At 37.8% G+C, this 27,146-nt stretch overlaps 3 protein-coding genes across 9 annotated transcripts; 1 reads left to right on the top strand and 2 right to left on the bottom strand.

Annotated features, from left to right (window-relative positions):
• The first annotated feature begins 2,178 nt into the window (after positions 1 to 2,178).
• On the top strand, positions 2,179 to 6,352 carry LOC121779771 (flavin mononucleotide hydrolase 1, chloroplatic-like). Of its 5 annotated transcripts, none has more exons than XM_042177190.1 (9): positions 2,460 to 2,522; positions 2,591 to 2,666; positions 3,698 to 3,788; positions 3,921 to 4,025; positions 4,173 to 4,224; positions 4,488 to 4,602; positions 4,686 to 4,756; positions 5,282 to 5,369; positions 6,090 to 6,352. In XM_042177190.1, the coding sequence occupies exons 3-9, from the start codon at positions 3,780 to 3,782 to the stop codon at positions 6,199 to 6,201; spliced, it is 552 nt and encodes a 183-aa protein (XP_042033124.1). In that variant the 5' UTR covers positions 2,460 to 2,522; positions 2,591 to 2,666; positions 3,698 to 3,779; the 3' UTR covers positions 6,202 to 6,352. The 5 variants fall into 5 exon arrangements, 4 of the variants coding, with proteins under 4 accessions (XP_042033121.1, XP_042033124.1, XP_042033123.1 ...); XM_042177189.1 differs by having other exon boundaries at positions 2,475 to 2,522; positions 3,703 to 3,788; XR_006045932.1 differs by lacking the exons at positions 3,698 to 3,788; positions 3,921 to 4,025 and having other exon boundaries at positions 2,179 to 2,522; positions 5,120 to 5,369; positions 6,090 to 6,150.
• A 309-nt stretch (positions 6,353 to 6,661) lies between these two features.
• Positions 6,662 to 8,330, bottom strand: LOC121778370 (protein BRICK 1). Of its 3 annotated transcripts, none has more exons than XM_042175714.1 (3): positions 8,207 to 8,330; positions 7,065 to 7,240; positions 6,662 to 6,983 (listed from the first exon to the last, which is right to left on the bottom strand). In XM_042175714.1, the coding sequence occupies exons 2-3, from the start codon at positions 7,195 to 7,197 to the stop codon at positions 6,856 to 6,858; spliced, it is 261 nt and encodes an 86-aa protein (XP_042031648.1). In that variant the 5' UTR covers positions 7,198 to 7,240; positions 8,207 to 8,330; the 3' UTR covers positions 6,662 to 6,855. The 3 variants fall into 3 exon arrangements, with proteins under 3 accessions (XP_042031648.1, XP_042031649.1, XP_042031647.1); XM_042175715.1 differs by having other exon boundaries at positions 7,065 to 7,235; positions 8,207 to 8,291; XM_042175713.1 differs by lacking the exon at positions 8,207 to 8,330 and adding an exon at positions 8,032 to 8,176.
• Positions 8,331 to 14,090: 5,760 nt separating this feature from the next.
• Positions 14,091 to 14,897, bottom strand: LOC121779095. The gene has a single exon (XM_042176437.1). It carries the CDS (start codon positions 14,895 to 14,897, stop codon positions 14,091 to 14,093), a length of 807 nt encoding a protein of 268 aa, XP_042032371.1.
• Between the last annotated feature and the right edge of the window lie 12,249 nt (positions 14,898 to 27,146).

Genomic DNA, 27,146 nt, shown 5'->3' with positions numbered 1-27,146 from the left:
GTGATGAATTACAGAAGTGACATTTATTCATATTCTTCTATTCGAGAGTTGATTAGTGAATATTCCCTATGTCTGCACAAAAAGAAACAAGAAATGTGTATTCTTGATAGATAAGTTCACCTCTAGTAGTACTATATTAGTAATTCATGATGGTGGTAAAATGGTTTGGATTATGAACCATGAACTTCATTTACTTTACAATTCTGTGTTTGTTAAAATAAATACCTTATTCGTACGTGAATAAGAGTTTCATTTCGTGAATAGGATTTTCAGTTCATTTTTATTATAAATAGTATTAGGCTCTCATATTCTACTCACTCACTCTACTCACATTTCATTTAAATATACTCAAATGAGACACATATACCACTAACTTTTGCCACCTACTTTTCTTAAGATTTCTTAAAACCCGTGTAAGAAAGAAATAGGATTTTTATTCGTAGACGGAAGGAGTAATATTTCTACGAAAGGAGTAATATTAAAAAAAAGGTAGATTTCATTAGTTTGTCGTAAACAAATTATAAGTGACCATATGCATGTATGAGCTTTGAATCCATATGGTTTGGTTGCAGGGACGGAATTGGAAATTTAAGTAAGCCGGTGCTGAAAAATAAAAATTATTAATAATATTAATAATTCATTTTCCGAGCCAATTAGTAAACTACCTAATTGAGCATAGATAAAAAAACAACAAAATGAATTAAATTTACTAAATATAGTATTTCATTTGATGAACAAAGTAAAATATATTTTCCATCCTTAGATATGATAATCAAATTACTATTAAAAATCATATGCATTTAATTTCAAATTAGTATCAAAATAATGCGTTTAATAAATATTTCCCATCCTTGACGTTCAAAGCGATAGTTTTTATTTGAAAAAGATAAAAGAAAAAGAAAATAAATAAAGAAAGATGCTTATTCTAATAAAAACATAGTTTTGTACACTTAAATACCAAAAAAAACATTTTGTACATGTATGTGATGATTGAGAAAAAAAATAAAAATTCACAGTTTATTATACTGAGTTCGAGATAAATAAATAAGTATTATGGAAACATGCAAATTAATCTGTTAAATATATACACAATATTAGTGTTTAATATTAATACTATTATTCAACAAAAAAGAGTGCATCTTCGATTATATCATTGTTTTAATTTATTAAAGAAATATACGTATACACAAAACGGAAAGTGGACCCCACTTGACAGCTGTAAAGTAAAATGCATAATTGTTTTTTAAGTTTAACCCTCTCCTTTTCCCTTTTTGGCTTTCACTCTTTCTCTCCTTCCCCCCTTCTTCTGTCGGTATAAAATTAAAACTCACCGCAGCTGAAACAAAAGCAGTGACGGCCATGGTGAAAGTTCTGCGACCGGGACCGGCCAAGCCCCTGCTGGAGCGGCGGCTTGGCCCACTGTATCTCCGTCCCAGTTTGGTTTTGTGATTTCATTAGTTTGTAGTCAAGGAAAGTAAAATATGATTATAATCATTTTGTTTCATATAATTTTAAAATAGAGGAGTTATTTAACTTAGTAATCCATCGTAAGGTTGGATATGTCGTTCATTCGTATTGAGCTCGGGATACCTTAAAAACATCAATGCAAAGAAAGAAGATTGTCAGGAAATTGTCTTCAAATAGATTTCGCAAATTGAGTGTAAGGGGCTGGAGTTCTGGTGCTCTATCTCTATTTCCATTTTTTATTTCTATTATTTTAATTATTTTTTGTTATGATGTATTAGTATGTTCAATTGTTCATTAAATAAAAATGTATTGATCATTAATATTGGTCGGTTCCGTTAAAAAATAGTACTACTAGAGATTAAAAAGCACCCTCCGTTTCTTATCTGTACGTGGTGGGACTTATTTTTCAATAATATATATTTTTCTTTCTATCAATCAATTCTGTATTAAAACATAGTCCCTGAAACTATATTTTATTTTTTTTTAATTTTCATTCATCCCATAAAATTTGTCTCATTTTATCTTTTACTATTTTTGACAGTGAACATCATATTCCACTAACTCATTTCTACTCACATTTTATTATAAAACTTATATATTTTCAAATATTTAGAGGACGGAGGGAGTATCAATTTATTGGATCAAATTTGTAAAATGAATATAAGTCCAATTTTGAATTTAGTCAAGAATTCATATATGTCCAAACAAAATTGGTGAGAGTTTTAGAGTCCACATGCGTCAGTATCACGAGCACCAACTCAAATTTAGCCACTCTAATTATTAATCCTAATCGAAAAAATTTAGGAAAAGGGAAAATTTGGATTCGTTAATATCGATTTCTTGCGGCGGCGGTGGTATATGGCAGCTCTAAGATTGGTTTGGAGATTGAGTAGCTTTCCGGTGGCAAAAGTAGAGCAACGCCCGCCGTTTACAGGTCGAATCAAAATGTCCGCCGCCAATTCGCATTCTACAAGAAAGCTGCCCATACTGCTTTTTGATATTATGGACACAATCGTCCGCCATCCTTTTTACCACCACATCCCTGCCTTTTTCGGGTATTCTTACTTTTTCTTCTCTCCCTAAATTTAGCTGGAACATAATTGCTGTGTTTTCCTTTATGCAGAATGTCTATGGAAGAGCTTCTGGAATGCAAGCATCCTACTGCCTGGGTTGAGTTTGAGAAGGGTCTTATTAATGAGGTATAATATCAATTTTACTATGAATCAATGTGTAGCAATGTGTTGTTGATCCTAAGTTTCTTTCTTTGTATGCATTAATTAATCAATCCTGGTTCCTTCGAAGCTAGTAACTATAGTTCTGATCTTACCACAATCTAATTCTATATGAGACTGCTATATGAAACAGTGGACAATGGAATACTTGAACTATTTCTGATAGCCACTAAAAGGTGAAACCAATGTTGTAACTCACTGATCAATTCTAACCTATGAGGATGGAGGTTCTTTGCATAGTACTACTACTATGTATGAACTCCTTCTGAGGCATTCTTGAAGACTCCTGTCTACCAATCCTTCATTCCTGAACTTAGCCTCGTCTTTCTTCATTTCCATCTTGCGCTGAACCTATCCATTTTTTCATCTTCATACTTGAGTATATTGTCCAAAATGCCTTACAGTATTCCTACTGCACACATTGGAATTCTTGCATCAGTAACTAAGTCCTAACCTCAAAACACCACATGGAGAACATATAAAGAAGATATTTTTACAAGTTACAGCTACATTTTGAAATATATCAGATGTCACTGCATTTATGTAATGGATGTCTACCTGTTTGGCTCATTTTCTGTAAGATGAATCTAAGTCTGCATTTGTTTAAAGCTGGGTGGAGCTATGTAGACAAGTGAGCTGCATACGTTGGCTGGAATTGATATGTTCTATTATAAGCAGAAAGTATTAAATGTTATGAAGAATATTAATAATGATAAGTGTAAAAGAGAATTAAAGAATGACATGTTGGAGAAAATATACTCTGGGTACTTTATATATGCTTCCGTACATGTAGAGGGAGTAGAAACTAGTAGGTTACAGTCTAATCCCAAAAGAAGCATCTTCATACCATCTACAGTGTATCTAAATAAGTAGAAATATATACAAGCAACATAAATATGAATTGAACTTTTGAACATGCCCCCTCAAGCCGGAGAATATTTATCATATATTCAGCTTATAATAATGTTCTGATAAATATTTTCCTCCAAATGGCTTAGTGAAGATATTAGCAACCTTGTTGGACATCGAAGTGAAAGGAGTGGCCAATGTATGGCTCATCATTAGTCATTACACACTCGCATGGGCATGGTTAGTCCTCTCATGAACCAATGTTATTAAAAAGCTGTCGTGGCACCACCATAGCGCTTTTCCATGGTGGAATTCTGAAAAAACGCCATGGCCATGATGATTTGTAACAAATTTTGATGGTGGCTGCTATAGGCCGCCATGGGCATGGGCTTCATTTTTTATTGCCTTAGACCTAAACCCAACCCAGTTACCCAAGTGAGGTCCTTTGCTATTGCGTTTCCTGATTACTATATCTTGGTACGTGTCTTTCTAACCTCTGGACACGACATATACATGAACACTTTTTTCGGAATAAATCTCTGTTGCCAAATATTATAATTCACCATTCACTTTTTGATTGCCTGATTCTCTATATGTAAGTACATGCAAGTTATTTATTTTCAGGTTGAGCTGGCTCAAAAGTTTTTTAAGGATGGGAGGCCATTTGACTTGGAAGGTAAAGTTAATAGATCTTGCACTTAGCCATATAATACCTGGTTCCTTATTGAAGTTGAGATCGAGAACTGTAAATAGCTATTCAGAGCATCTTTTTGACCGGATAATCAAATTTCAAGTTGTAATTTCAAAACTTAATCATGAACATATCTGTTTGAAACTGGTTTGATTATGTAACATTGGATATGACTCAAATGGGTCAAAATTGCTGGCTTACAGCATAAGTGTGAGTGGATAGGCATGATCATGTATGCTTTCTTGCAGGACTCAAAAGCTGCATGAGGAGTGCATATACCTACATTGAAGGAGTTGAAGAATTACTTATTGATCTAAAGAACAATGGATATGAAATGCATACTTCAACAAACTATCCCATTTGGTTTGTTTGAATGAACATGCTTTTGTGAAAGTTCTGAGAGGCATTGTCCTCTAGTTTCTTTTTTCTGAACTTTTCTGTTGCAGGTATGAAATCATTGAAGAAAAGCTGAAACTATCATCCTACTTATCTTGGACATTCTGTTCATGCACAATGGGTACCTTTTTCTTCCCTGGCCTTTTTCGACTGCTACTCTCGTTACTATGATAGCAAAAGGAAAACCGAATTGGGAAGTCATCATTGCTATATATATACAGGTGTGGAGAAACTGTGGTTGGTGTTTTTTGCTAGATATTGAACGATTCATTTTTTCACCATTATGGACCAGAAACTGGACTGTTCATTGCTTGTATTGGACCAATAGGCATATGAATTAGGAAGCTATTCTAGGTTTAACTTTGGAGGATGTCTGGGTTTGCAGAGCGACGTGCATTTAACTTTATTCTGCACAAGTAGTTGTTCAAATTATTTTGCCACGCCTTTTTGATTCCTATGTTCTCATATTTTGCTACTTTTTCAGGATGTTTATCCATATCTATAGGAAAGTATTGATTCCGAAGTAATTCCTGTCAGAAAAAATAGAAAACCAGGCTGAAAGCTCTGTTTGCATTATCAGTTGCACACAATTCCATTCCCAATTTTCACCTTGCAAAAGTGGGATGATGAAAATAAATCAATGCAGGAAAAAGGAAGCCTGATCCTGACTTCTATATGGATATGTTGAAGCACTTGAAGGTCGAGCCAACATCATGTATCTTTATTGATGACAGGTAACATTACTGCTCTAAGAGCATCTGCAGTGACAGTCTCTTAACCATCCCTTAGCCAGACCCCGCGTCATTTTTTACTACATTTCTTACTTAAGAAACAACACCCACATGCTTTCACTTGCACTATTCTTGAGTTTCAGCCTTTAATTTCTTATTCATTTCTTATCTTGTATTTATTATACTCCATCTGTCTAAAAAAAATAGTCTCATTTATGGATGACACGAAAATATGCGAACTTGTTATGATTTCAGCATCCCCACAATGCATTCCTTGTGTGTCACGTCCCTGCAGGATGAGCTAGAGCATCCGCATTATGGATGCTCTAAATAACTGCACAAAAGTGCCCTTCATCACATAAATTTTGTACGCAAGTCCCAATAGCAGGCAAATAGGCTATAAATCTACAAAGTAGATGCAACATGAGGTTCGATTCACTAGTTTCACAACATTAGTAATTGTTTTAGTGAGCAGACACAACAATGTATTAGACAGAACTCATATGGTGCTAGGTTGATGGTTGTTCTGCATATGCTGTCTCCAATGCCATGTGATCCTAAAATCAAGCCTCTGATAAACAGACATACCAGTAGGTTAGATTCCTGAAATTATTGTGAAACTAGGAATTGAATGGGAATGCTTTATTTTGAACAATACGAAGTTCACGTAAAGTTTTAGCTAACAGCATATATATGTGCATGCTTATTGTAATCTTCTAACAGGATGAAAAATGTTGAGGCTGCGCTCCATGCTGGCTTCAATGGCATCCACTTCAAAACTGCACATTCATTGCGAAAGGACCTCTCTGATCTTGGGGTTATTTTGCAGACTTAAAACCCAAAATTCTGTTCATTTTTACTTCTTTGTTCAAGATTTGTAGATTTCACATTCTTTTCGATTTTATTTTAAACCATACACGTTCCTCTCGTTCTTTGTATATTTTGCAATAAATGTATTATCATTAGATTCAATTTAGGTGCTTAAATTTTGGTACAAGAAAAACATAATCTGTGTCTCAGTTTGACAGGAGCTATTCTTGTAAGTTTACACCAAAACCATGGCTCCTATGGCATTTCTAACCATTTGCACCAAACTCAAACTCAAACTCATTTTAGTATATGTCACACCAAATAGTAATTTTACCTTATTCATATTTTACACCATTTTTTAGTATATATCTCAAAATTTTTGCAATAGCTCCAGATTTGGTGTTATTCAGTAGAAAAAGACAAAAATTGGTTTGAGTTTGCAATATGATTGAAGGAGTTTTCTATACCAAAAATGAGATTTGGTGTAAGGTTGGAAATGGCCTTAGTTGGAAGTAATTCCATGTAAATCGTAGTACATAAAATGAGAAGCAGCACCACATTCGGGGTCAAATATTTGTTTTACATATCGATGTACATTGGTGTAAGAAACAAATGAATATATAGTAGTCCAGTAAATTAACCACATGTTGTCAATTTTTTCACAAAGATGGTGAGGAGATCAAGTAGAAGTGAAGAGAGCAGGATTAGCTGTGGCATTGCTGACTTGCACTTCCAGCATTTCCAAGCGCCGCTCCAATGTATCCAGCTTCTCATTCAGTTTTGATAATTTGTTTTTTGTAGTAGATTCTGTTTTTTAAAAACAAAACAATGACAATGAAAAAGCAATGAGAAAAATGTCAAATTATAAGGAAATTCGAGCAGGCATACCAAATTGCACAAGGAAGTCAAACAGGCGTCGAACATTGAGGGAGACGTGAGAAATGAATTCTCGATTCTCCCAGTCAGCTTGGACTGCGATTCCCACATTCACAGCATTCGTTATCCCCCCAGCTCGAGCCATCTTTTAGACTTGACAGTAATACTTTGATCGCTACTGCTCTGATCTGCCAAAAACACTAACTAGATTGAGAAAAGCAACATGTATTACCAAACTCCACAAGCTCCATTTTGATTTTGTGCAAGGAAATGGAAATCCTATCATTTTGGTACAGCTTAGGAAATAATTTGTGACATGTTAACAACACACAGCCACTAAACCTTTACACATTCAAATCTAAACTCAATAAAACTTCACAAGCAAAGAAAGAAAAAAATCATTAGTTCCCATTCCCTTCTCTTCCACTTGAGCAAGTATGAGGTCATATGTGCAAACATAGCCAAAAGAGTTGTTTCTGTAATTCAACACGACCACAAACTATTTGCATGTAAAAGAAATGTATAATCGGACCAAACTCCCGATCTTAATTCACCTCATAAAATGCAGAAAAGATCTCTCCAGAGCCATGAACATCAAGAATTTAATCAAACTATAAGAGAAGCAAGTGTAACATCAATCCACCAATAAACGAAATTTTCTGTATAACAGAATCATCAAGTCTAAGTTTAATAAACAGAAAATGTGATTCTCCTCATTTGACAAAGAAATTCACAAAGATTCTTTATCTCAGCAGTAACAACAATACAAGGGGAAAAAATAAACAATAAATTTCATCATACAATGAAATGTAGAGCAAGGGATTTATCTGAACAATGATTGTATCGATTAACCAAGATGACTGGATGGAGATTACAGATCTAAAACATTATTTACAGTCTTGAACCTTCTAAGGAGTACTGTCTCTCCATCTTTATTTGATTAAATAAATTACTCAAAACAAAGGGGGGAAAACGTTACCTTCCATTAGATTCAGAAAAAACATAGGTTAACCCAAATGAGAGACCCGAAAACATTAAAAAAAACTAGCAAAAGATGAAGCCTTGCGCAACATAGCATATTGTAAGATCTGAATCAGCACAAAAAGGTTCAATCTCCAAACAATGTAAACGTAGGATTCAGAGATTAGGTTTACCTAAACCCCGATTAGTGAGCTGCAGAAGAATTCGGAGCTAAAAGTGGGAGAAGAGAAATCCTTTGCGAGCAAGGTTTAATTTCAAGGGAGCTTCAGGTATGCGGTGCAACAAACGATGTCGTTTTATCTCATATTCCATCTTATGATAAATTACAAGCTAATAATCAAACCATCTTATTATACATTTAATTACTCACATTGAACAAATAAATATACATAAACTAATACACTAATATTTTTGTAATAATTTAGAAAAAAATTAACTTTTCAAATTAAATATCTATATATTTTACAAAAATCATTAGATATTATTATTAATTTTAATTAAGCACAAAATCATGTGTGGATCTTTTAGAGTACAATTCTCATATAATTTCGTTCTTATTTTAATAAAATAATACTACTAGTTAAAACTAAAACTAATTTATATTAATTCAATCCAATTCTATTTAGATATTATATAGTTATTTCTAATTAATACTTTTTATATGTAACTCGTTGTAATTTAGGGGAAAATTATTTTACATTGTGATTTATAATATAGAGTTTGAAACATGCCATTAAACTTTTGATATTCAGAGGTATAAAGACTTTCACACTCTATAGCAATAAAAAATACTCCTCCCGTCCAACGTAGATGTCACACTTTCCTTTTTAGTTTGTCCCACAAAAGATGTCACATTTCTTCTTTTGGAAAAAGTTCCCTCTCACATCAATTATAAAATTATATTTTCTCTCACCACTTAAAACATAAAATAACATCTCCTAAAATCTCGTGTTATCTCCCAAGTGTGACATCTACCTTGGGACGGAGGGAGTACTACTATAAATTACTAGTAGTATTATAAATCAACATAAAGTGATTTTCTGTTGAATTTTTACGATTTACATGCAAGTAAATATGAAGTAGTATCTAAAATGATTTGATCAGCAGTTACAAGATTCATAATATACTAGTAATGTGTTTTAAAAATTGTTTAGTGTGAGCTTGTATGTTGCATTATAATTGTAAGCAAAAGAGTGTAATAAATTTAATTTGTTGCATCATTTGGTTAAATGATGTGTGACGGCTGTCGATAAGAAGAAATAAAGTTGAGGAGGAAAGGAAAAAGAGAAAAAAAGAATACTAATTATACATTTAAGAAATGAGAGATAAACTAACTAAATTGCGAAAAAATATTATTTTAGAAAGTTTCAATTTAATTATGTTATTTCTATTTTTATCAAAAAGTAACATCTCTCATACTTTATTCTCTCTTATTTTATTCATCATTCACCTAACACACTATTCTTAAACGTCGTACCGAAAAGAAATGCTTCTATTAACATGGAACGGAGGGAGTACTACTTCGCAAGAGAAAAACAATACTGCAAACGAAAAGTTAGAGAACGGAATATGAGGTAAAGCGACGTTTCTGTACCGCAGCCTCTACTGTGTGGGTAGAATGGAATATGAGGTAAAGCGACGACGTTTTTTGCACGCGGTCTCTGCTATATTTATCCACACAGCAGAGAATCCAAACCATGTTTTTTAACATACTTGGATTTGGATGTATTTAAGGAAACTGTCGCTCGCGTATTAATACTACTCCCTCCGTCCCACATAATTTGATCCAGTTTTCCATTTTGGTCCGTCCCACATAATTTGACCCATTTCAAAGTTTCCGTAAATGGCAAAAAAATTAACACTCCTCACACCCACCCAACCACCCACAATTAATCGGTCTCTCCGATTTCTGTCTCTCATCTCCACATTCACTCCCACCCACCCATCCACATTCACTCCCACCCCTCCACATTCACTCCCACCCACCGACTCTACCACTTCACCCCCACCCCCAATTTCGTCGAAAACCCTAGATCTCGAGAGCTCCATTTGCAATGGCTTACTCGGCCGACTCCTCTCCTTGTTCTTTATTGGTAGATCTGGAAGATCTCGTCGTCCCAGATACGCCGGAACATCTGTGGTCATCTGACTCCGCCATCGGAGAATCTGTCGTCGTCAGGACCCTAACCGACACCGTTGTTCCCGAAACCCAATTTGATTCATCCATTCCCGAGTATGTTGACTGTGGTTGTGGTTGCCCCTACTACGGTCCACCACCACGAGCCACCCCCTCCGACTTTCCACCAGCCTCCCCCATCAATCCAGCTCAAGCCACCCCCAATCGTGTGTATTCTGACGTTGAGAGGCAGATGTTTGCTATTCTTCTGCCCAAGTTTTTAGATCTTATCTAAGTATGTTGTCTCTCAATTTTGGTGTTTTCCGATTGGGTTTGACGGTATGCTTGTTTGTTGGGTTGGAGGCTATGCTTGTTTGTTGGGTGTGGAGGCTGCGGTTGTTTCATGGGTTACGGTGGACCGCGACTAGGGGAGGAATAAAGAAGCGGGGAAGAAAGGGGAGAACAAGAATACTTGACCCGAAACGTTTAATTAGAGGAAGTTCACTTCAAAACAAAGTACTGTAGCGACATTTCTAAAGTTAAAGTAAACAGAGTTTAAATGAAAACATTGTATCGGATTACAAAGCAGCGGAACAGACCAAGAGATAGATAATGCCGGGTATGACGACACGACACCATCCAAAAGGCAAAGTAAAAACACAATTTTGACTTTAATTGCTCAACATCCGTCATCCCCATCGTCGCTCAACCTGCACATTAAGAAAACAACATGCAGGGCTGAGTACTTATTGCACTCAGTGGACACACGCCAAAATCATAGTTTGTCATGCCATAACAGTGTAACCTTGGGGTTTTAAGTGTAAAGAAAATAACCCAAGTACACTAAAACATATTTCATAAATTCGACTGCGCAGTCATTTTCAGATATTGCCACCCTTATTCCCACCATCATACACTATCTGATCCAACGGGTGACAAGGGGCGTGGCCACACCCCAGGTCAACTAGACCGGCCAACTTGCTCTCAGATGGCTCCCGATCTCGTGTACACTAGCCTGAGGGTTCGCAGCCCAACAGACCCGAATTCGATTAAACATATGTGGTAAACCACTTCAGATAGGTTTCAAAACAAAACAGTTGGCAAGACAAACAGTTCATCTCCATAAACATTTCCGGAACAACGTCCGTATTAAAGATAACCCACAAAATAGTAGGGTAGAAAAGCCCACCTCAATTGCTTAGCTTTTAAATAGTTCCCTTCTTCAACCACAATTTCCTCGTAAAAGATCACCCTTTTGAAAGATAAATAGATATCATAATTAGAGTCAGGAAAGACGAGGTTTAAACGACAATGCATGATTCCTACGTGGATGACTTCAACATCTAGCACATTACACGTACACACACTTAACAACATCTTATAAGTCAATCACACAAAAATACACGTCCGAAACACACCACGCACGCACCCGACACGCATACCACGCACCCACGACGCGCACACGACACACACCCGAAACACCCGTACTCCCGGTATACCCTCCTTGTGCAAACGGCTCACTTGGCTCGGAAAAGGTTCGGAAAAGGCTCGGTGTCTCGGCCTGGCTCGGCACCTCGGCCGACCGTCTCGGCCGCCTGGCTCGGCACCTCGGCCGACCGTCTCGGCCGCCTGGCTCGGCACCTCGGCCGACCGTCTCGGCAGCCTGGCTCGGCACCTCGGCCGACCGTCTCGGCCGCCTGGCTCGGCACATGTCTCGGCGTCTGGCTCGGCCCTGGCTCGGCACCCGTCTCGGCACCTCTCTCGGCACTGGCTCGGCACCTGTCTCGGCATCTGGCTCGGCATCTGGCTCGGCGCCCGTCTCGGCACCTCTCTCGGCACTGGCTCGGCATCTGGCTCGGCGTCTCGGCCGCTGGCCCGATCAAGTGCACACCAGTTTTCCCCCAACCAACGATTCTCAAACCTTATACGACATTCACAACACACATTCTACATCCCAAAACACACCCGAAAACAAGAGATCAACACTCCAAAACTCTCCACAACACCACCCTAGGCCAAACCCTAAAACTCTCGGCCAACACACACAAAACACTCGAACCAAACACTGATTCCTCCGAGCCATCCCTTGGCCAAACACACCCACATACATCATAATATCAAAACACCCAGATTCACACCCATTGCACAAAAACACCTCACCCAGAAACGTACATCTCGCAGAACTGCGCAGTTTACTTACAAAAATCATTATAAAATCATCCGACGTCCAATGAAGCTGAAATTTACACACCACACAGAAGACACACCCAAGTTTAAACAGTTAAAATTTCGTACCAAAAGGAGATCGTTTGCTCAGTCAAAAAGGGGTCGGAACCCACTGTCAGTCCCCACCGAAGACATACCCCACACAAACACATAATCACAAAGCCTATTCAGCATCTAAAACATTCAAAACGTCCTAAATGCATGTGTTTTCGAAATTATCATGAGTTAGGGTCTTGGGTTACCTTTCCCGGATAGTTCAAACGTAGTTCAAACGCTTTACTTCCTCTTCCGACTCCGATTCACAACAAGAGAGAGTAACACCTTGATGAACCAAGAAATCGATGAGAGGGAGTGAACGGGGAAAAGTGAGAACCGAGGGGGAGAAAGAGGGAGACCTTACCGTGATGTTGAGAACGATTGCGAGAGAGAAAGAGAGGAACCGATGTGAGGGAGAGATTGGAAAGAAAGGGAGTGCATCGGTTATGTGGGAGTGGGGAGAGGTTGAGAAAGTAGTGGGGAGAGGGAGAGAAACCGAGAGAGAGGGGGAGAGAGAGAGATATATAATTTATTAAATAGGATTTTATTTTGTTTTTCAATTAATCATAAAAAAAAATCTAAATAATCACATACAAAAATAATATAAAACAATTAAGACTTACCAACCATATCTTAAACAAGATATTCACAAATTCAAACCTTAATTAAAAGAAACAAAAAAAAAAAAATCGGATATTACAATCCTCCCACCTTAATAAAATTTCGTCCCGAAACTTTCCTAGATCACTCAAACAAACCTGGGTACTTATCTTTCATCTTATCTTCTAATTCCCACGTTGCTTCCTCGACTCCATGATTCCTCCACCGTACTTTCACCGAAACAATTGACTTATTCCTCAATTCTTGCACCCTTCGATCCAAAATGGCCTCGGGCTTCTCCTCATAACTTAGATCGGAATTTAGGACCATCATCTCTTCTTGGTGAACTATGTGTGTGGGGTCAAACACGTACTTCCTCAATTGTGACACTTGGAAGACGTTGTGCACATTTCCAAAGTTTGGTGGTAGGGCCAATCTGTATGCTACCGCGCCGACTCTATCCAAAATCTCGTACGGACCGATAAATCGGGGTCTCAGCTTTCCTTTCACTCCAAAACGAGTTATTCCCTTAGAAGGGGAAACTTTCAGAAAGACCTTTTCTCTGACCTCGAATTGTAAATCGGTCCTTCGAACATCCGCATATGATTTCTGTCGATCCTGTGCCTCCTTGATCCTCCCACGGATTTGTCGGACAATCTCTATCATCTCTTCTACAGAGTCTGGTCCGAGAATTCTTCTCTCACCCACTTCATCCCAATAAAGTGGCGATCTACACTTCTTGTAGGTTGGGTTTGAATGCAGTGATTGTTGGTTAGGTGAGAGGCTGTGGTTGTTGGTGTGGATGATTGTTGGGTTGGAGGCTTTGTGCATTTGCCCCTGTGACTGTTGTTGCAATTATGGTGCTAGTTGAGATGATGCTATTTGTGTTGTTGCTATTGATTTGTGCTTCTGATATTGATTTGTTGAATGAATATCTCCTTGCTTATATTCTCTGGCCATTTAGCCTTGATGGCTGGTAGGATCTGTACATATATGTGATGTGTTTTAGTGGGATGGAAAAAAATGGAAACAAAAACAGTGTACCTTTTGAATGAGGCATTCCCTCATGACTTCCTTGTTCACTGATTGAATGGGCTTGGTCTGTTCTTGGAACCTCTCTTTGCTGGCTCTTTAGTAGTGAATGGAAAAATGCCTATTTTTTCATCAAATATGACTTCTCCATTTTCTGCAATGTATGGTCTACACATAGCACACATATACATGACCTTTGTGATGAACCGCTTTGACTTAATAGCTCTATATGGCTCTTCCTCATCTGGCAGCAGGTAGTACCTATCCGTAGCCTTAGTCATGAAAAACCACTTCTCATCAATGTGCACTACATTGTGCATTGTGTTATATTTGAGCATACCATTGAACACCACTGGTTGAACATGAATGAGACCCCATTTCATTCTTGCTAATTTGTTTGCAGCAGTAAGTAGTGGCTTAACTGCATTTGTGTGTGGCCTGAGCCTACCATATTTCACCATTCTGCCTACGGTAGTCTTGCTTAACTCAAGCTTCACAGCCATCTTACGGATAGTACCTCTTTCAAGGATTGAAAGATATCTTACCTTGTTAGTATCAAGCTGAATTTGATCTTTGCGCTTGAAGCCTTTAACACGGTTTGCTATGTTGACAGGTACTCCACTCTGGATCTGTTTTTTGGCCTCTGACCAGACCTTATAGACTATCTTCCGGCTCACTCCAAACTCCTTTACTGCCTTCTGAAAAGCTCCATATGGCACATTACCTAAATGGCTCGATTGTAGCAGACTTTGAGCCATCAAATTTTTGGTGGTCACTGGTATGACGTGTGACTCTCTGTTTCTGTCTCTGTTTCCGGCAATATCTTCGGCGATGTCTCCGGCAGCAGGCTCCATAGCCCAGTGATGAAAATTTTCTGAGGGCAAATGATCAAAAACTCTCCTTTAGTTGTATAGGTAGTCCTTTTATAGATGGTGGTAGTTGGAGTTTCCCTCCTAATTTGTTGTGCTCCCTCCTTAAATTTGGTGGTCACTGGTATGACGTGTGACTCTCTGTTACAGATGTTGTACTCCCTCCTAAAATTTGTTGTAAGTTTAATGGGATTTGGGATTTCCCTCCAAAAAACTGCAATTTGTAATGTGATGGAAGTTTTATGAAATTATGCAGCAGCCTATTTATTCAAATTTGATGTTTTATGAAAATATGCAGCAACATTTCGGCAGAATATGTGGTGGTAGGGACGATTAAAACATTAACTTCAATAAAAAAATGGAAGAAAATTTTTTAATTATACTCCAACAGCCACAAAATCAATATTTCAATAAAAAAAGGATACAAAAATTAAAATGGGACCCTTTTCTACTACATATATTCATTTAAATCAAAGTTAAACAACATTTCTTAAAATTCGTGCCAAGTCAAACTGTCCCAAATTATGTGGGACGGAGGGAGTACTAAATAGTCAATTGAGTACTGACTGACCGATGACTAAGGTGATTTTGGTCTGTTTCCATGATTTAATTTCATAATCCAAGTATTGAATTAGTTTTGATTGGATCATCTACCGATTCTTGAATTAGTTTTGATTGGATATTTATTGCTTTTAAGTATTGCATCCGAACTCTATTGTCTTGCTTGTTCGTATCGTAACCCTCGGGGATGGAAATGACCAATATTTTAAAATTGGATCGACAAGTGAATCGGCAAAACTACTTGTTAGATGTCATTTTTAATTAAATGGAGACAAAAACATTTATAAACGAAGACAACTACTATTCATAAACGTTTCATACCTTAAAATCGGGTTTCACCTAACCTGCCCAAACCAAAATGTACCACCAATACATATATTGGAACACATCTCAAAGGAGGCCGGATCTTCAACTTGGTTGTCACCCATAGGCCACACAACCGAGGAGGCCAGATCTGCAAACAGGTCAGCAACGGCACTTGGATATCATACCCCTATTATGACCGGGTTGATAATACAATGCACATTTTTGTTATTTTCAACTTGCTTGCGCTTCCTCCCTGCTAGTACAACAAATAGTAACAGAACAAGAAAATTAAATAAGCCGGTGCTGAGAATACAATAAAATAATAATAATAATAATAATAATAATAATAATAATAATAATAATAATAATAATAGTAATAGTAATAGTTATAATTTTCAAATAATTAATACTTCATTCGTCCGCAAAATGTTGTCCATGTTTGACTCGGCACATGTTTTAAGAAATGTGAAGAAAAGTGAGTTGAAAAAATTAGTGGACTATACGCCCATATTTATATACTCCCTTCGTTTCCTCATATTTGAGGTGAAACTTTTCGGCACGGAGTTTAAGAAAGGGATGTTGAGTGTGTTAAATAAATAGATAAAAAAGTAAGAGAGAGAAAAAAGTAGAAAGTGAATAAAGTAGAGAGAATAAAGTAAGAGAGTAAAGTAAGAAAGAGAAAAAAGTTACTCCCTCCGTCCCATAAAAGATGTCACACTTATGGGACGGCATGAGATTTTTGGAGGTTTTGTTTTGTGTGTTAAATGGAGAGAGAAAATATAATTTTTATATTAATGTGAGAGGGAACTTTTTTCCAAAAATGGAAATGTGATATCTTTTGTGGGACAAACTAAAAAGGAAAGTGTGACATCTATTATGGGATGGAGGGAGTACTATATATGGAAATGACTCAACTATGAGGGAACTTCCCGAAATAGAAAAATAACTCATCTATAAGGGAACAGAGGGAATATTAGTTTTATTATAGAATGTGAGTGTAATGAGTTAGTGGAAAGTGGGGGTCTAAGGGCATCAATAACCCCGGCCCGGTTTCAGGCCCCAAGTCCCCTCCACGTCATCATTCCTCTACAGTTGCGGCCCAGGCCCCAACTGCTCTAACCCTGCAGGCCACAACCCGGGCCGCAACTAATAAATGACACTATTCACAACTTCAACATATTTGGCTCGTAAATGCAATACGTTGAACAATTGAAACCGGGAAAATACATTGTTAAGTAGAAATTAAAATTACAATTCCTAGACAACGCAAATTATAACACGAGAAATTTATTTTTAATACAAAAATAATAAATTATAAACTAAAAAATATAAAAAAATAGAATATTAAAAAAAAGTGCAAAAAAATAAAAATGCAAAAGAAAATTGCAAAAGAAATTCCCCCTCCGTCACGGCCCCTCTCCCTCTTCCTCCTGGATCTTCATCTTTCTCCCTCTTCTTCTTCTCCCCCTCCCTCTCCCTCTTCTTCCTCTTCCTCCCCCTTCTTCCTCTTCCAATTTTTACCAAAAATTCCCCCTCCGTCACGGCCTGTCTCCCTCCATCGCGCCACTGGGCTGGACCGCGGGACCGGCCTGGACCGGAACCTCCCCCCCCCAACGCGCATGCCGGGCCGGGACTCGCGTTTTGAGGCTCGGCCCCTCCCGTTAACGATGCTCTAAGTACCAAAAATGAAAAAAAAATTTAAGTGGACAATATTTCACGGACTGGCCGAAATGACAAAACTGGACTATATTTCACGAATGGAGGGAGTATTGTTTTAAGATTACGAGGATAGTTAGATTTGAAAAAAGAGATAAGTATGTGTTGAGCAATTAAGCAATTGTACTTCCATTTCTATTACTTTACAATCAACTAAATAATTAATAGTCCAAACTCAACAATTGGGACAAAAGCCATAAGCAATATATATTTCAATACGAGTATAAACCCTAATTATTTATTTATAATACTACTCCCTCCGTTCCTTCATAGTTATAATACTACTCCCTCCGTTCCTAGATAATTGAGTCATTTTTTCTTTTTGGAAAGTTCCTTCATAATTGAGTAATTTCCATATATGGTAACTTTTTTCTCTTTCTTACTTTACTCTTTTTTACTTTATTCTCTCTACTTTATTAACTTTATACTTTATTCTCTCTACATTTTCCTTTCTCTTACTTTTTTATCTATTTATTTAACACACACAACATTCCTTTCTAAAACTTCATGTCGAAAAGTTTCGCCTCAACTATGAAGAAACGGAGGGAGTATTTGATAATGTCTTCCTCACAACTCTTTTTTTTATAGTTCAAAAAATTCTATGTTGCAAATTCGGTTGAGATATTTGCAATATGCTTTTTTTATTTATTATGGATACGAGTATGATATAACTCCATCTGTCCCATAATAGGAGTCTATTTAGTTTGGGCACAGATTTTAAGAAATGTAAATAAAAGTGAGTTGGATAAGTTAGTCGAATGTGGGTCCCAATTATATATATTAGTTTTATATTAAAATGTGAGTGGAATAAGTTGTTGGAATGTGGGGTCTACTTACCATTTATGGTATAAGTGAAATAGGACTTATTGTGAAACGTACGGAAATGACAAAATAAGACTCTTATTGTAAGACGAAGGGAGTAGTATATTGAGATTTCATAACTTAATAGGTAAATTATTAAATCCAAAATATTTTAATCCGAGTAAAAGTTATGAAGTGACCACTAATTAATTTTTACTCCCTCTGTCCCATAAAGTTTATCACATTTTTCTATTTCCGCTCGTTCCATGAAATTTGTCACATTTCACTTGTTACCATTTTTTATAGTGGACTTCATATTCCACTGACTCATTCTCACTCCCATTTTATTCTAAAAATAATATATAAATTAGGACTCACATTCCACTAACTTTTTCAACTCACTTTCAATTACATTTCTTAAAACTCGTGTCCGGTAAAAGTGTGACAAAATTTATGGGACAGAGGGAGTATTATTGCTCTGTAAAAAGTTAAAATATCTCACAGTGTGTCAGACATCATTTCCAAATTTCTATTGTCTCTTTCTCTTTCTTGGTCTCTATATCTATTCTGTCTCTATTTCACACAGTGACTCTTCTTTTCTTCTCCTCCATCTCTCTAAAATTCATTGAACAAGAACAACATTATACTCTCTTCAATTTCCACCCCCAGCTTGCAATAATTATACAGTGTCTGGCATCGGCAAGTCCCTACTCCAGCAAGGGCTTATCCCATACTAGTTCTGTCGCTGACAACAAACATTAGTAAGGTTAACATTTCTACTTGGAATATGCTACGAAAGAGAAGAATACATTTCGCCGGGTTGCTCGGAGCTGCTACTGGCTGACATTCGAGACAACTTCTTTTGTTTTCGTCAGCTACACCACAAAGGCAGCATTTGTATTCCGGCATCAACCCTTTCCGTGACATCGTCAGGCCTCCATCACCGTCTTCTCTAACTTGCACAATCTGAGCTGCCCGAGCTGTCTCCCTGCTGATTTCTCGTGTCTCTTGCACGTTCTTCTGTCTCTCTCCCTTCAGCTTGGTTAGCTCGGGTGGAACAACACTCGGATGGATCTATTAGGGTTTGCACAGCGGAAATTGCAAATTAAATAAATTCACAAATTAGAATCAATTTAGGTGATTATGTGGATCGATTCAATTTCATGCTTCAACATATACAAACATTCTGTTGCGCAATTAATCACATAATTTATTATTAAATTATGATATTGAATCTTACAATCTTGATTCTCCAAAGAATCAAAGTGGCTTGCTACTTCTCCACATGTAGATCTTGAAGCTAATTTATTGAACAACCAAAAATCTTCTAACCTATGACCCAACTCTAGATCTAATTTCCTGGTGTGAGGATCTATTAGAAATTATAAGGATCATGAAGGTGAAGACAAGAACACCAAGAACACACAAAGAGGAATTTTCGAATTCCTCTATTAGAGAAAGATGGCCGAAAATTCCAAGTGTGGAGGCTATGGTTTTCACTTCTTGTATTGTATATTATGTCACACCTCCTTCTATATCCATTAATTAATTTGTAGTCTGCTATGCACTTTAAAATTATTTAATATTTTATTTCCAAGAGTTTGTCTAGTACGAGATGTATATTAAAATAATATACTTTGCTTTACTATTATTCTTGGATTAAATCTAAACCGGCCAAGCTTCCGAATAATAGAACTTTTCTCGAACACCTCTTGGGGATATAGTCAGACTACAAAAGCACACGATTCAACGTAATAATAGAACTGACACCGTACTAGTTATTAATTACTACTCCTACCCAAGATATCAGGAATATTGGGTTGCGAAAAACTCGCACCTACGGATAAGTCAAAGCAGCGTATGATTAATAACGTATGTCCTATATTATTACAATGATTAAGAAATATTAAATTTCCAAGACATCGTCTTTCAGTAGATAGCAATAAAGACGTGTCTATACTTTTGATCCTTTCAATGCTATACCACACCAGTGTCACTAGTCATTCTCAAGGTAAAGATGACTTTCAGATGGACACTGCAACTTTTTGCGATAGGTAGCCAAAGCCTATCTAGGTTGTGAAAATGTTTTAATTCTACAAGGTTCCAACTGAGTCACCTACTGTGATAAACTGTTTTACGACCCAACCTTCAATGTAGAAGACTTAGACTGATTTTACTTTCCGGCGTTTGATTGAATATAATTAAAACGGTCAATGCCCATTAAAGTAAAATGCACTGCATGAAGAAAACATTTATTATTCTCATTAAAAGGAGAGTTTACGATATACAAGCAATTTATCAAATTTATAATAAACTCGAAAAATATTTTTTAGTATACATGTTCCAACAGGATTGTCCTCATCCATAGATGTGGATCCTGGACCGGGTAGATGATGGGGGCGTACACCTGTTAGAAGGTTTCCTTAGAGTAGCAATTTGTAACGAAGCTGTCCACGTTCTCCGACGTTATCTCTATTGCGACAATCACATGTGGACATAGTAACCCCGTCAACATCCTTCCAGCAGTTGCATGTACGGTCCCACAGGTCTACAACGTACTACTCGTTCCACTTGGTATTGACCTGATAGATCCACTCCTCCGCCTCCCAGACCATGCATTCTCCTATCTTCTCATTGTTCTTCTCAACACGCAATCTGGACTTAAATTATTTAATGAGAAACTCACAGAATCTGGACTTCAATTATTCCAACACTAAATCCTAAACACAATATGAGAAACCCACAACATATAATCAGATAATTATTCAGCCTTATAATAAACAGACAATTTGCACTGCATTCACATGTTCAGCACTAAGCCCTAAAACCAATCTGCACTACACACAACACATACTCCAAAAACGCATTCCCCACGTGTTCAACACAGTCAGCCCACCACATAGCACATATACATACAAAATATAAAACCCATATCGCATACACATAATCAAGACAAAAACAATAATTAAATGACAACCCTAATCATGCTTGGGAACCACTTTCCATAATAAAAAAAAGTAGGGGAAGAATTCTATAAACCCACACGAGGATGGTTTCAAGGAGGGTTGAAAATGATAGAAACAAGTTTACCTTCTCAATTTTGAGTCGGAGACGCTGGATTTTGAGTCGGGGGAGTTGGATTTTGAGTCTTGAGGGGGTAATAGCGGTCTTACACGAACCTACTCATGGAGAATTAGGGTTTGTTTGTTTGCTCTGACGGTTGGGTGTCATCAGCGACAACTAGGGTTCGTCGAGGAGAACACGTGTTCGTTTGGTCGCCAGCTCGCTTTCGGTCGTTTGCCATCATCGAGAACTAGGGTTCGTCGAGGAGAACAGGCTTCTTTCATTCTCCGTCTGGCTGTCAGTCGTTCGCCATCGGGGAAGAACTAGGGTTTGATGGGATTTTGGTTGAAGTGTGAGGGTGAAAGAGAGCGTGACGATTGAGTTCTTTGTATGATTCAGAATTAGAAAAGTGTGACAAATTTATTTGTTTTGTATTTTTTGCATTTTCTGTATTTTTACATTTACAATTTTTCGAACAAAAAATTAAGTAATAATTTAGGCGCTAATAAACGTAAATAGTACTCCATCCGTCCCAAAAAATAAGGACATTTGGGATGGCACGAGAATTAATGCGTAATTGGTAAAGTAAGATAGATGAGGAGAAGGGTAGTTAAAATATTGTTAGTGGATAATAGGACTCATATTATTGTTAGTGTTTAATGGTGGACCCAGTGGTATAAGTTGTAAATAAATTGATGTATATGGGTAATGAGTTTGTGGGAACTTTCCATAAATGGAAATGAGACAATTTTATAGGACATACGAAAAATGAAAGTGTCCTTATTTTTATGGGACGGAGAGAGTAGCTTAATTCGTTAAATATCAGCTAAACAATCGTTGACGTTAGTTTTACATGGCGCCGTCCAAAAAGGACTAATGACGGCCTGTTTTCAATTGTTTTGGACAGAATAATTTAAAACGTAATGTTCTTGACTAAAATCGTAAAATCGGAATATGTTCAGGACCACTTTTGGTCCCTACTCTACATATTATAACCTACACATATTATAAATATGTGTGGAATATTATATAAGAATCGATGAAGGAATAAAAGAATAAAAATATTGTATCATTCTCTCTAAGAACGTTATAATATGTGTGGAGTATTATATAAGAATCGATGAAGGAATAAAAGAATAAAAATATTGTATCATTCTCTCTAAGAACGTGAAAAAAGGCTCTTGTCAAATATGCTTATCTATCCATTTCACATGCTTGCTTTTCTACCGCACATTGCTTACTATTCTTATCCATCCAACGTTTAAAATACATGTCAACTAGTACTTTCATTCCGAATGTAAACTTTTGTGTGTGTGAATCTTGAATGTATGTGTGTTTGATCGGAGAGTATTGAGAGAGTAATTTTGGAGAAAAGAAATTTTATATTGAATGGAATGAAATTGCCGAGCGAGCTACAAAACAACAAACTAACTGCTATTTAAAACTAAACTAGCTAACGGTCGAAAGCATCGAACGGTCAGAATTCAATCTCCCATGATCTCGCAATCCGACGGCTCCTGAAGGGTTTCAGCTCGCCAGATAGATTCTCATTTGATCCAGCTCGATTTGCAGTGAATTCATCACCCAATTTACAAACTCCACCTTGATGATAACACTGCCAATCAGCTGACCTTCTTAAGGTTTATGAAATTCATGCACGACTCCAGCTTTGCTCTGGGTATCGGCTTTGTCAACATATCTGCCGGATTATCTGCTGTGTCGACCTTGAATATCCTTATTTCTCCATCTTCAATCCTTTCCCGAATGAAGTGTAGACGCACATCAATGTGTTTGCTCCTCTCATGATACACCTGATGTTTAGCCAAGCATAGTGCACTATTGTTGTCACATCCTATGCTTACAGACTCTTGAATTATTCCAAAGTCCCCCAACATTCCTCTCAGCCATGAGCTTTCCTTGACAGCTGATGTTAGTGCCATAAACTCAGCCTCTGTGGTGGACAACGCAACCACAGATTGTAAACCACTCTTCCAGCTTACAATTGAACCATAGAGTGTAAATAGATACCCTGATTGGGATCTTCTTGTGTCCAGATTCCCAGCAAAATCTGAGTCACTCCACCCCATCAATGCATCTCCTGTATATTCAGCTCCACCATCAAACAAGATCCCATAATCAGTGGCTCCTTTCAAGTATCTCATCAACCACTTTAATGCGGACCAGTGTTCTTTTCCATAGCTGGTCATATACCTGCTTGTCACTGATATAGCTTGAGCAACATCTGGCCGGGTACAAATCATGGCATACATTATGCTACCAATGATGTTAGCATATGGTATTCTCTGCATCTCTTTCTCCTCAGCCTCTGATTTTGGACTTTGCTCTGTTGTCCGCTTGTAGTGTTGTCCCATTGGTACAGCCACCTTCTTGGTACCATCCATCTTGAATTTCTTCAATAGTTTGGACACATACTCAGCTTGATTCAGCCATATCTGTCTGCTCTCTCTTCTTCTCACAACAGACATCCCCAAGATCCTTCTAGCAGGTCCCAAATCCTTCATTTCAAAAGCCTTGCTGAGATCATCTTTCACTTTCTGGACTTCAATCATATTTGTTCCATCTAGCAACATATCATCCACATACAAGAGTAAGTAAGCAACTGCAACTCCACCTACACTCTTGATATATACACATTCATCATAGGATGATCTCAGAAAACCAGATTTCACCATATGTTGGTTGAACTTCATGTACCACTGCCGGCTGGCTTGTTTCAGGCCATAAATGCTTCTCTTCAGCAAGCATACCTTGTTCTCATCTCCATGATTCACAAAGCCTTTAGGTTGATCCATATATATAGTCTCCTTTAGCTCACCATGTAGAAAAGCTGTTTTTACATCTAATTGTTCCAATTCCCAGTTCTTCTTAGCCACTATTGCTAGAAGAACTCTGATTGAAGTATGTTTGACTACAGGGGAAAACACTTCATCATAGTCAACACCATATTCTTGTGTAAAACCCCTTGCAACCAGCCTAGCCTTATGCCTCACCTTTTCACCCTCTGCGCCCTCTATTTTTCTTTTGAAAATCCACTTGCAGCTCACTATCTTCCTTCCATCAGGCCTTTCCACCAGCACCCAAGTTCCATTCTTCAATAGGGAATCAATTTCATCAATCATTGCCTTCATCCATTGTTCCCAATCCCTGCTGTTTTCTGCCTCCTCATAGGTGCTAGGTTCAGAGTAATCTACTTCCTCAGCAGCTATCAAGCAGAAAAATAGATACTCTGCATCAGAATATTTTCTTGATGGTTTCAGATTCCTCCTAGCTCTATCTCGAGCTAACTTCCAGCTGTTTTCAATCTCAGGGTTAGTCTGATGAGCTGGTTGAGGTGTATGCAGATTCTCAGATGCATCAGCTTCTCCAATCTGCTCAGATGTCTGGACTCCTTGGTTCTCCACCTCAAACTCAGTGATCTCAGAACTATTCAGTCTTACAGCCACATCTTGCCTTTTCTTGAAAGGCATATCAGTTTCCCAGAACACAACATCTCTTGAAATGACAATTTTCTCATTTCTTAGCTCAATGCTCCATAGTCTATAGCCCTTTACTCCAGGCTGATAGCCTAACATGATGCATTTTATAGCTCTTGGCTCAAGCTTACCTTGCTTAACATGTGCAAAAGCCTTGCAGCCAAAAATCCTCAAGTGCTCATAACTGCATTTCCTACCATACCATCTGTTGTCAGGCACATCTCCATTTAGACTTGAGGTGGGGCATTTATTCATCAATACAACTCCTGTAGAAGCTGCTTCTGCCCAAAACCGCTTCTCCAAACCAGAAGATATTAACATGCATCTTGTTCTCTCCAAAATAGTGCGGTTTGCTCTCTCTGCCACACCATTTTGTTGTGGATTGAGAGGGACAGTTCTATGTCTCTTAATTCCTCTCAATTTACAGAAAACATCAAATTCTTTTGACAGGTATTCCAGACCATTGTCTGTTCTCAAACAACCCAAAGTGGTGTTCTTTTCTGCCTCCACTTCTAGACACCATTCTCTGAATTTAGTGAATGCTTCTGACTTCTCCCTCAATATGAATATCCATATCTTTCTTGAATAATCATCTATGATGCTCATGTAGTATCTTCCACCTCCAATTGATTTAACTTGAGATGGACCCCACAAGTCACTGTGAGCATAATCTAGTGGCTTTGTGGATGTGTGAATGGCCTTTGGATAGCTCAATTTCTTTGCCTTTCCCAATATACATTCTTCACACCTAACTGAATCATCATCTTCTGTCTCATCACATTGAATAAGTCCCTTCTTCACCATTTCTTTCACAGTCCCAATGGCTGGATGGCCAAGTCTAGAGTGCCACAACCCCATGCTTTCAGTAACAAGAACATGTGCCCCATTCTCTGCATTTCTTTGAACAGTTCTGTCATATAATATAGGCTTCCCCTCCTTTCTGCTTTCATCAGTGTTTTTCCTGCTTTACTGATAGTCATTACTCCAGCCTCAGACACAAATCTGCATCCTCTTCTCTCAAGAGACCCCAAAGATATCAAGTTCCTTTTGATTTCTGGAATGTATCTCACTGAAGTCAGTAGTATATGACAATTATCTCCAACTTTCAATCTGATAGTGCCAATTCCCTTAATTGCACACACTTGATTATTTCCCTGGACAACAGATCCTGATGCTTCCCTTAACTCTTCAAACCAAAACTGATTATGACTCATATGGAAGCTACAACCCGAGTCCATAATCCAAGATCCATCCTCCTTCTTGTCTGTAACATTCAGTGCCACTGGAAGTTCTGATTCATCTACTTCCTCGATAGAATTCACACCTTTTTCACCACTTTCTTGCTGCTTCCTCTTCCAAGCATAGCAATCTCTCTTCAAGTGGCCAGGTTTCTTGCACCAATGACAGGATCTTGTTTCCTTTTGATCATTCGGAGCAGGCTTTGGAGTATCACTGAATTTCTTGTATGGCTTCTTCCCCTTGAATTTCTTCACATTCAAGCTTTCACTGACTGAATTTCCTGACCTCAATTCATGACTCTGCAGCTCTTTTGATCTCAAAGCAGCCTGCACTTCAAGAAATGTCACAGTCTTCTCACGCCCATACAATATAGCATCACGGAGTTGATCATAACTAGATGGAAGCGCATTCAATAACAGAATCGCCTTGTCTTCATCGCCAATCGACACATCTATATTCTCCAGATCATCAATCGTTTTGCTAAAATCCTCAAACTGCTCCAACACTCCTTTTCCCTCCAAGAATTTATAGGAATACAACCGCTGCTTCATAATCAGCCTATTCGCCAGAGATTTAGTAAGATACAAATCTTCTAGTTTAGCCATTATACCTGCGGATGTCGTCTCCCTCGCGATCTCCCGCAGGACCTTGTCCCCAAGGCATAGAACGATTGTGCTATACGCCTTTGCCTCAATCTCCGCACGTTGCTGGATTGCTTTTTCATCGAGATCTTTGTCCTCTTCACCCTTCTCCTTCGGTGTCAGAGCCGACGCAAGACCTTGCTGCGTAAGCATCGCCTTCATCTTCATCTTCCAGAGTGCGAAATCGTTCTTGCCTGTAAATTTCTCCGCCTCAAAACGTGAAGCCATCCTTCTTCGCAGATTCGACTCCCTTTTCAAGATTCAACACGATTCTGAAATTCACTTCCCACAGACGGCGCCAATTGTAAACTTTTGTGTGTGTGAATCTTGAATGTATGTGTGTTTGATCGGAGAGTATTGAGAGAGTAATTTTGGAGAAAAGAAATTTTATATTGAATGGAATGAAATTGCCG

This window comes from Salvia splendens, chromosome 19, assembly GCF_004379255.2.
Source record: "Salvia splendens isolate huo1 chromosome 19, SspV2, whole genome shotgun sequence".
Classification (NCBI taxonomy): Eukaryota; Viridiplantae; Streptophyta; class Magnoliopsida; order Lamiales; family Lamiaceae; genus Salvia; species Salvia splendens.
Note: the sequence above shows the minus strand (reverse complement) of the source record. Positions and strands in the feature narration are given on the sequence as shown.